Source organism: Beta vulgaris, chromosome 8 (genome assembly GCF_026745355.1).
Source record: "Beta vulgaris subsp. vulgaris cultivar EL10 chromosome 8, EL10.2, whole genome shotgun sequence".
Classification (NCBI taxonomy): domain Eukaryota; kingdom Viridiplantae; phylum Streptophyta; class Magnoliopsida; order Caryophyllales; family Amaranthaceae; genus Beta; species Beta vulgaris.
In genome coordinates this window covers 2046438-2057431 of record NC_079209.1, presented here as the reverse complement: position 1 = coordinate 2057431, position 10994 = coordinate 2046438, and the positions used below count along the sequence as shown (strand labels likewise).

At 34.3% G+C, this 10994-nt stretch overlaps 2 protein-coding genes across 5 annotated transcripts; both read right to left on the bottom strand.

Moving 5' to 3' along the window:
• Positions 1–296: 296 nt before the first annotated feature.
• Positions 297–2934, bottom strand: LOC125492404 (spermidine sinapoyl-CoA acyltransferase). The gene is made up of 2 exons (XM_048634856.2): positions 1999–2934; positions 297–949 (listed from the first exon to the last, which is right to left on the bottom strand). Exons 1-2 carry the CDS (start codon positions 2838–2840, stop codon positions 406–408), a joined length of 1386 nt encoding a protein of 461 aa, XP_048490813.1. The 5' UTR covers positions 2841–2934; the 3' UTR covers positions 297–405.
• Positions 2935–7703: 4769 nt separating this feature from the next.
• LOC104900581 (hypothetical protein) lies at positions 7704–9359 on the bottom strand. 4 transcript variants are annotated; one of them, XM_010688032.3, is made up of 3 exons: positions 9199–9359; positions 8645–9079; positions 7704–8125 (listed from the first exon to the last, which is right to left on the bottom strand). In XM_010688032.3, the coding sequence occupies exons 2-3, from the start codon at positions 9059–9061 to the stop codon at positions 7943–7945; spliced, it is 600 nt and encodes a 199-aa protein (XP_010686334.2). In that variant the 5' UTR covers positions 9062–9079; positions 9199–9359; the 3' UTR covers positions 7704–7942. The 4 variants fall into 4 exon arrangements, with proteins under 4 accessions (XP_010686334.2, XP_010686335.2, XP_010686336.2 ...); XM_010688033.4 differs by having other exon boundaries at positions 8645–9074; positions 9199–9353; XM_010688034.3 differs by having other exon boundaries at positions 9211–9346.
• Positions 9360–10994: the final 1635 nt, after the last annotated feature.

Genomic DNA, 10994 nt, shown 5'->3' with positions numbered 1-10994 from the left:
TGGGAGGAGAGAGAAAGGCATGGAAGTGGGAGGTGAGATAAAGCTTGGAGCTTTAGATAGTCATTAATGGATGATGGTGGGAGAAGATAGAGAAAATCGAGGAGAAAGAGAGAAATAAAAAACTAACGATGTTAAGGTTCCGTTAGCAGTTTGGGTATTTTGAACACAAAGTCAAAGTTCAAGAGTATCTAAGAAATTCCCCAAATGTAAAGAGAAATTTGAGAATTACGTCAAACTTATGAGGTACTCAAGAAATTTCTCAAAAATTAGAGTACTGAGGGCATATAATTGGGGCTAAAAAACTAGTTCATGCTTGAAAAACAGTTAATTCATTGACAAGAATCGGAATGAACCAAAGCATACAAAGTTAAGTACTAACTAAACATTATAGATATATTATATAGCTTAGCCTAAATCAAACTCCAGTCTACTAAACTTATCCATTTCAGCCATAAACCCATCTTTTGCACATTCTCTCAAACAAACCAACACCTTAAATCCATCACCATCTTCCTTCCCCTCAACAGCAACAGAAGAATAAGGCAAGAAGTAGCATGGCTCAATACTCCCCAGAAAATGCTTGGAAAGAGGAACCACATTTACTGGACCGCCCGATCCGAAATCGACCTTAGAATGACCAATGTGCCTCCAATCAGTGAACCCGCTCACCTCCTTCCCTGCTGTTATACCCTTCTCGTAGTTCTCCTTCTGGAAATCGATGTATGATCTTACGTACTCGTCGTTCGCGTTGTATTTGCTATGTTTTATTAGGCTTGCTGTCTTCCAAATGGGTTGATCGGTTAATTCTCCGGCAGTGAGTTGAACGTACATTTGTATGCAGCCGTTTCCCCAGTAACCCTTAGGTAGTGGTGGGTTAAGTAGCTTTCTTATGTTCATTAAGTATGCAAATTTCACTTTTGTGTCCTTTGGAATATTTGATGCTTTCACCCTGTTTCATCACATAATATGGAAGTAGTACAAGTTAGATATATTTTTTTAAAAGGTAAAGAGAATTTCCTGGCAAAGAAGGGGGAAATAAAGGATTTTTCTTATAAGGGATGAGAATCGAACCCTTATCAGTTATCATAGGAGTGGAAGAAGGGTCTTACAACCACTAGGCCAACCTTGATTCTCAGTACCAGTTAGACATGAGTCTATTCTTTTTAACGAGGTATATCTATTATTGGCTCAATAAATTAATGCATAAATTTTGATCCTATGTGGTATTATAATATATTGCTATAGAATTTCTATTTACTTGTGTCGTCGTCTATGTATAGTTTGAAATCCGGTAATTTTTATGTAATTTACTATTCCCTCACATCAGGACAGTTAGTTATGAGGTAATATTCAAAATCTAAGATCAAATCTCATTCACATTATTTGTGTTTATGGCTGAAAACTTTTTTTTTACAAGGGACCATAAAAAAACACTTACGGTCCGTTTGGTAGTCGTTAATATATAAACTGCGGTAATGGGAATGAATTTTAAGTGTAATTTTATTAAGGAAGCACCCTTAAAATCTCCATGAGGAGACATTTCTTCTCCATAGCAAGCAATCATACCCCTAAATTTGTGTTTTTGTCTCCAAGGGGAAGCAATTTTCATTACCACCTATAAGATGTATTAGATGGGAATGAAAATTCAAGAAGGAAAGTGGACACTTTAGGATTAATTAGCATTATCATGGGAATAGACAATGATATTTTTCACAAATTTACACACAAATTCATTCCTATTACCACAATTTATAACCAACTATCAAACGGGCAGTTAGTTCATGTAATCACGTGGAAGAAAGTAACATATAACCCACATGCACAGCCACCAACCCCACAAACAAAACAGAAAAGAAAGTAAGAAATACTATACTCACTGGATAAAAATCCAAACTACCAAATTCCAAAAGTTTGCCATAAACTAAATTCTAATGAATAATCATCATAGCAAAACAGTAAAAACGAAATCATTTTCAGTTCACATAACATGTTACGAACCTTGCTCGCCATATGAAAGCACCCAATGCTTCAAAAGTTGTAAACCGCGAACCGGACCGTTCTTGTAAATACTCCTTAAACCGGTCCAACCACTTCTCCATCATGGGAAAACAAACTCTAACAGTCGGTCCAACATTCTGCAAATAAGGTGAAAACTCCTTATCCAACCTCAAAAACTCTTCGAACGGAAACTCAACTCGGACCGGTTCTCGCGGTCCGAGTAAACTAGCTCGCTCCCAAACCGGCTCAACTTCCATCCGAGTCACCCCACGAGCCAACTCCGCGACTCCATTGAAAAACTCGGACGCTCCTAAGCCATCACACAACATGTTATGAACAGCTGACCCAAGAACATAACCTCCACACTTAAACAAAGTAATCTGTAAGATCATAGGATGATCCATGGCTTCAACTAGACCAGGGTTCGGAACTAGTCGTTCCGAAAAGGTCTCATCTAGTTCATCCAAGTAGTTAAGGGACTCTAAAGAGTAGTCTACACTGGCCCTTATGATAGGGACACCCTTTCCAGGGGTGCAGTGTAACTCAAACCGGCACCCTTCGAGTTTTCGAAGGGTGCCGGTTAGAGGGTAGTAGGGACCGAGGGCGGTTCCTAGGGCGTTTTTAATGAGTTGGAATGGATTGGAATTGGATAGGTTTGCGTAGACACGGAAGTAGCGGAAGGTGACATGGAGGTTGAGATCGGTGTCGAGGTGAGAAAGAGAAAGAGTATGGGGGTGATTGAAGGGAGGGTTTGATGGATAAATGGTTGTAGTTTCTTGGATGATGACTTCCATTATGTTTGGTGGTTTCCTTAGTTGGTTGATGCCTTTGATGCATGGCATGGATTGAATATAGAGAGATTAGAGAGTGGAGGGAAGAGGGGGTTGGTAGACTTGTTAGGAAGCATGTGTGTGTTGGCTTGTACGTACCATTTGATTGTTTGTATAAATTTTGGTAAAAGTATTTCAGATTCCAATCTTTTGTATCTGTCCAAACATATATGGTAGACAAATGAAAAGAAATCAGGTGTATAAACAAGCCACAAATATTTGTATGGAAGGAAAAGGTCTCAAAATATTATATTAATTTTTGAGTTGCTATATATTTAAAATTTTGAAGCTATGTTTAATCAGAAACTTTTGGGTGTAATTGTTACACCATAAACTCATAAATTTAATGACATGATATAAATGACAAATGGACATAAGATTCATACATGTCATTAATTATTTGTGTATTCCATATTATTTTTGTTGGAGTCTATACGCTATTATGTATGTGTGTGAGGTTTTGTTATACAATAAATTATAGTTCAATATATTACACTTTTAAAATGCACTCAAGAAAAGAGAAGGCAATAATTAGAAGGATTCATTACCTTTTTCTCTTGAATTAAAATATTCTTCCAATTTTGGAAGGAAATTGCAAACTCAATCTTCTAGTCCCCCTCTCTTACTTTTCCAACATAATTGTTATCCAAATAAAGTGTCAGTGGAACATTAACCTATTATTTTCGTATTCGGTTCGTGTCATATTGAGTGTCAACTTTTGCCAGCTCTAATTGAAATGTATTGAACTAAATTAATTTAATAATAATAATAATCAATGGGTTGGAACCTCAACATTAACCTATTCTTTTCGTATTAAGTTCGTGTCATGTTGAGTGTCAACTTTTGCCAGCTCTAATTGAAATGTATTGAACTAAATTAATCTAATAATAATAATAATCAATGGGTTGGAACCTCAACATTAACCTATTCTTTTCGTATTGAGTTCGTGTCATGTTAAGTGTCAACTTTTGCCAGTTCTAATTGAAGTGAATTGAGCTAAACTAATCTGAACTTAACTTAGCTGCATTAAGTTGAATTGCGCGGAACTATACTAGAATAGAGCTCAAAAGGACAAGATATCAGTCTTTGTTACTTTGTTAATTTGGTCTACATCTCTTTCAAAGTACCATGAGGCATTTAATAATAAGTAGTATTTATCATCTCATGATCTTGCACATGTCACAACAAAAATTATTTGGATCTTTTTGCAATAACTACTTGTTTTTTTTTTTTGTTTTTTTTTTTATAAATGAAGCAGATATATAAATTAGATTCAAAAGTTAAGAGTTAAAATCAAGTAGCGAAGCGTAAGGCAGCCTTTGGGCCCAAATATTACAACATGAGCGTAGGCGTTCATAGGTTATATCTTTACTAGCAATGTTCATTTCCTCCCAAGAAGGTTTCGAAAAATGGAGGAAATCATTAGCCATTAAGGTCCCCTTCCTAGCTGCTTGCGCTTATAAGTCTGCCTCTCTAACTTGCTCTCTTTCCACTTTGAGTATCAACTTCACCCAGCCCTCCTGCAAAGACTCCCTTCAAGAGTTAGCTATGTTAGTATATCGGTCCCTGATCCTAGCAGCTCCACTAATGTCATCCACTACTATTAATGAATCAAGTAGGATTATACAATTATGCCGATCCCTCTCCTATGCCCACTCCATAGCTTCCTTGATGGCTACTAGTTCTGTTGTAGCCTAAAAATCAACGGCTATCAAGCTGACACGTGGCCTCATAAGAGCCCTACATGTGGCATACGCTCATGAAGGCAAAGTACAAAGGGCCAACAGTTTGCAGGGCTAAAAGTACGTTTCCCTGAAGGAAGAGTACTAAAAGTCCCTCTAATGGCCCAAAAATTGTACTTCAGGCCCAGTAAAGGTGGTCTGCACCTCTGCATAAAAGTGAGGTGTATTAACCAATCAACAGCTGCCACGTGTCCCATTTCATTGATTAGCCAATCAGATGCTCCCAAATTAGGTGACATCAAGGTACATCAGTCATTTCAAACAGTATAAATAGTCCTTGATTTCAGGGTGAAGGTACGTTTTGCAGAGCATAGTACTGTTATTCTGCCATAAATTCTTCTCTCTCTCTCTCTACTTTCTCTCTCTAAAAGTTCCTTCACATCCTGATATCTGACTTAAGCATCGAGGGGGAAATACCACCCAAACCTCCAGGGTGGGTCCCTTTTTTGCAGGTTGCTGGTCAGAAGATTGCACTGGGATTCAAGCCAATCATTGTTGCACAAGTCTCCAGTTTTAGAACCTAACTTTGGGAGTTGTGATATTAATTACTAAGTTTCGTAGTACGTAACAAGTTCAGCAACATTTGCGTCGTTGCAGGGAGATCCTTTCACAAATGCCTTCTAGCCAAAGACCTGACATATTTCTACAGACAGCTCCGATTCCTGCTATATAGGATGACTGACAGAACGACGCAACTACTTATTATTGAAACTTGAAAGTAACCAAAGGATGAGGCTCGGAACATGACATTATTTCAACATTTTGATTCTTGAGGGTACGTAATAGAATAGGCTCCAATCATGTTGATATTATAAATTTGTACAAGTCTTCTTTTTTTGGTAGCTCGTTTATACAAGTTACCGATTACGCGACATTTTTCATTCAAATTGTTGGAACACAAGGTGACACTCAAGGAGGGAGAGTTGAATTGAGTGAGGAAATCTAATCGATTTTCGCAAAACTTCTATTATGGCATTGTGCCAGGCACTGTGCAAAACACTCGTAAATCTTTGATTTTAGTTTTTGCGAAAATTAAAACGAAAACTATATGAAATAAATCACTCAAACACAAGATATAACGTGGTTCAATATCACCTCTGAGATCTACATCCACACGAACCAAACTCCTTTATTTTGAATCCTAAGATATCAACCTCTTGATACAATAAGACTCCCCCACTACTAACCCTAGTAGTGCTCCCCAACACTTAACTCTAAGTGTTGCCACTCTCTACAATGATGAAATTACAGAAAGAAAATATCCTCAAAAGTGGGCTTCTTATTCAAGTAAATTAGAGGACAATTACAAACGGTATTAATTAATTAGTTTCCTGACTTGACTAGAACTGTGCCATACTCTGTGCCATACTCTGTGCCTTAGGAAACTATTTTCAGCTCTTAGAATCTTCGATTTTCTCTCTCTGAAAACGTGAGTTATGAAACTAATTTTCAATCCCTTTTATAGCATATATTCTGATTGAAAATCCTTCTCGAAGTTATGATTATCTTTTACTCCTAAGATTAAGGGGTAAAACCTTTTTTTTTTTTTTTTTTAGAAACAAACTTTATCCTATTCATCTTTATCTTTATTTCAAAAAGATAAGTTTTTTTTAAATCAATGTTTATCCATAATCTTGATAACCAATTTGATTTCCTTTTTATCTCATTTTCCTTATTATTTCGAAATCCTTTTATTCAAAATTTATCACAAACTAGTTTTTCTTTCTTCTTTTTCTTAAAAATCCTTGCTTTCGAAATTCTTTTATAAAATATTTTTTCTTAAAATCGATTTTTACAAAATATTTTTAAACTCGGGTTTTCTAAAATTGTTTTTTAAAATCTGTTCTTATAAAATCCTTTTTAAAAACATTTTCTTTAATATCTTAATTTCGAAACTAAGATTTCCTTTTTATATAGATATATGAAATTAATATGCTTACTTATTTCCTTAATTATAAAAAAATAAATAACCATTCAAATTTCATATTTCTAATTTTTTTAGCACAAAGTTTAACACAAGGTTCCAATACTTTACACTACATAATTAAGAGTATAACAAAATCTAAGCTTCCATATCTTCAAGTTCTTCAATCTTTCACGAACGTCCAGTCTTCATGGCTTTCTTAGATCACTGCTACACTCATACAAGTTATGGCACAATTCCGTTTATCATCAAAATAACATGTGTTTATCATCATCAAAATAACATTGACTTAGAGTCACAACATAAATTTATAAGATCATTTATGTATCCTAGTTAGCTAGTTAGTTAGTTGTTCATAACCACCTCTTGTATAAATAATCTTCCTCCTGTATTCTATTAGTAAGTTCAGTTTTACCATCTCATTTCTCCTTTCTTCCTGTATCAATTCTCTCTAGATTTCTTTAATCTCAATGAAAATATTTCTTGATTCTTAGTTTCTACATGGTATTAGAGCTTGAATCTCTCTCATGAGATTAAGGTTGATTTTATTACAACACAAAATAATTTGTAGCTGAAATTCTTGTGGTGAAATTGATATTTGATTTTTTGATTGAATTTTCAATCAGATGATTAGCAATTGATTTGCGATTCATAAATCTTGTGAATCAAATTCGTGTTTTGAAGTAATGGCGATTGATTATGAAGTTTATTTGAATGGCGATAATGGTAGAAATGGTAGAAATGGAGGTTACGTTGATAATGGAGGTAATATTGATCCTCTATTCATTGCTACCTCTGATAATCTTACTGTTTCCGTAGTTACTGTCGTATTTTCTAGAAATAAATTCATGAGATGGAGTAAAAATATGCATCGTCCTTTGATTGCTCAGAATAAGGAAGGATTCGTTAATGGATTACTAATAATGTCCGACGAAGGATAAGAATTTTCAGAAGTGGAAAAGAGCAATTAAATTATGCTATCCTTCGGTGAATTTTATAATAAAGTGGCCGTGTAGGCATTTAGGGATTGATGCCTACACCAATTTAATTATAAATTTTACTAATCTATAAATACAAATATTAATGATATTAAATGCGCATGGGCAGCAGTGAAAAAGCAAGTAGGAAAGATAAGGAAAAACAGACGTAGTATATGCTAAAGGAGGACTTTTTATTTATTATTAGTAGTAGTTAAACCTTAAACTGACATAGTAGAAACATGCACGGTAGATAGCAGCTTGCAGCTTGCGTACATATTCTCACAGTCAGAAGTGCTTTCCCCTCGTAACAAAATTTAAACATACTGAAATAAAGGCAGTACAGTAAATAACGATGCAACAAAGATGATACAACATATATTGTTGATCGGCACATATACGTACGTAGATCACACTGAGTACATGAAACAGTTATTATTGATCCAACGTACGTAGTCGACGTATGTTTGTTTAACCAGTGAAGGCTGCAGCAGCCACGGTTCCGGGGTCTTGGCCGACGATAGTACCATAAATGGAAGTTCCAGTCTCAGCGTCAGAGGCATAAGCTATAAAGCTAGCGTCATTCAACTTGGCTTTGATGGCTTCCCAGTTGATGTTGGTGTAGTTGCGTAAAGGGCCACACTCCGCATACATCTGCATTACCCAATTATAATATAAAAAGAGAAGATCGATCAACTTATCGTATTGGAAAATTGAACAAACAATAACTTAATTACACCATTAGTTACTCTATGAGTCCGTTTGGTAGGGCGTGACACATTTTCTTGGAAAACTGTTTTTCTCTATTTTCAATTTTACATAGTTTGGTATGCAAAGGAGTGTAAAACCATTTTCCGTTGGAGTAAAATTGTTCTCCCAACGATGGAGAACAATTTTCATTTTCAAAGGAAGGGAAAACTGTTTTCCTTCATTTTTCCTATCACCTCTTATACACTCCTCTCACGCTATCTCCTTACTTTCCCTTTCATTTTCCTTTCATGTTATCATTTTTCTTACATGAAACCAAATAATAGAAAACTAGTTTTTGAAACTGTATTTTCCATTGTAAATTGTTTTCCATGAAAATCATTTTACACTGACGGCAAACCAAACGGAGCCTATATATATAACTTATCAATTGAGTTCGTAAGGTCGTTAAACTTGAGTACTTACAACTCTTCCAAGAGCGCTGTTGTCTGCAAAAGCAACCAGCCAAACACATTCTTTACCAGCTTGATTCTTGCCGACATACGCAGCTCCGGCCTTAATGCCGCTGAACAGGCCTGCCATAGAGAAAGGACCCGCAAGACTGAAAGTTTTTGGAAAGTCTACGACAATGGTTCCGTCCCAATGCTTGCTGTCTAAAAGGGTCAAGATATCCTTTGCTGAATTCGTGAAGGTGCCTGCTAGCAAGCTCACCAATTTTTGGTCCTTTTCATGGCCTTCATTTTTGGCAACGATTTCACGGGCTTTCTTCGCAATATCTTCACAGACATACGATTGCTTTGCTTGCTCCACTATCTTATCCAAATCCGCTTGCTGCGCAGCGCTGAGTTGCGGCGCCTTCTTCTCACACTGTTTTGATGCCATTATTTCTTGCTAGCTTCACTAATATGCATGCATGTGTACATTTAATCATTCATATCATTAGTCTTAGGCATAGAAATAATACTGAAACAATGAAAACATAGTTAAAGAGTAAAGTTATTGAAAAGGAAGGGAATTACCCCGCTACGTACCCGAAGATCTCTATATAGAAGATTGTGTGATGTGCTGAGTAGTGAGTACAAAACAAGCTATACCAGTTTGGCTATTTATAGACTTGATGGAATGATATGGTACGTACAAGATACAAATATATCAAACCAACCATGAAATAAAATTAATTATGTCACTTTTCAGCTTTTGAATGATGCTATTCTTTGCAATGTACTAATTCTTATCTTTGGATATGTGCTGTCTTCCCATTCTGAAGAATATTTCGACTGTTAGTCATGTTCTATTTGGCATAAAATAGTTGAAGCGAATCGAATTGAATTGAACTAAATTGAATTGAACCGAACTGAACTAAAATGAATAGTGATATGTGAAAGTAAAGTATTGTCCAGACCTGAACTAAACTGAATTAAATTGAATTGAATTGATTAAACTGAACTCAATTGAAAATAAATTGAGGAGAAAAAACCTTTAGAATTTTATTTCTGCAACCTTAGCATAAATGAATATTAATGGCTCAAAAAAAAACAAAAATAAGAGCATATAATAGCAACAATGTAGAATTGACATGGACGTACATGGTTCATGGCATCTTGTAAGTTGTAAATTGTATAAAGATGTATCACTCTGAAATGCATGCTATGTTGACTGTTGTGCATGTACATGTTATGTTTTATGCACATATTATGTTTTGATGATGAAAATTAATATAATATATTTTAGTGTGAAAGTATGTAACAGTTGCAACAGATGCATGAAAAAAGGAATTAATAAATGAAGACTTTGAAGAATAGAAGAATCAAGATTGAAGTCAAGTTTACATGTTCCTTAGAATAGTTACTTTGGATTAAAATGTAATATGCTCTAACTTAGTGATATGCTATGTGCTAAATATAGAAATATAAAGTTAGTATAATTATTATTTTCTTGGAGTTAAGAAAGTAAATAATTATATTGAAATTATATATCTATATAAAAGGGAAATAGGTTTTCGAAATCAGAAATAAAAAGGATTATAAAAACGTATGTTTTTAGAAAAAGAATTTTAAAAACCGTGTGTGAAAAAGATTTTGATAAAAACGAATTTTGGAAAAAGATTTTAATAAAAATTGTGTTTTGATAAAAACAAAGTTTTCAAAACGTGTTTTGATAAAATATTTTTATAAAAGAATTTTGTAACGTAAAACAGATTTTTAACAAAAAGGAATTTATAAAAACAGTTTTCTATTTTGTAAAAGAATTTTATAACGTAAAACAGATTTTATGCAAAATGAATTTATAAAAACAGAAAACGTGTTTTATAAAAATAAAAACGCTTTTGTAAAAGAATTTTTAAGTAAAACGTGTTTTCATAAAAAAGTGTAAAACAGTTTTTATAAAGAATAAGATTTTCGAAAATTGCTTTTGGATAAAAAGAATTGAAGATAATAAAAGAGTTTGAGATAAAAAGAAAATCTATTGGTTATTCAAAATATAAGATAAACATTGATTTAAGGAAAACTTATCTTTTTAGAATTAAAGATAAAGATGAAAAAGGATAAAATTTGTTTTTCTAAAAAGGAAATTTTTGTCCCTTAAATTAAGGAGTAAAAGATATATATATTTTGAAGGATTTTCGTCCACACCATGTACTATAAAAGGATTTATAATTCATTGTCATAACTCAAGTTTTCAGAGACAAAAACCGAAAATATTAAGAGCTGAAAACTGTTTCCTCCGGCACTGAGCATAGCACTGAGCGAGTCAGATTTAAGTTACTATTTCACAATTGTAATTGTCCTCTATTTGCTTGACTAAGAAGCACATC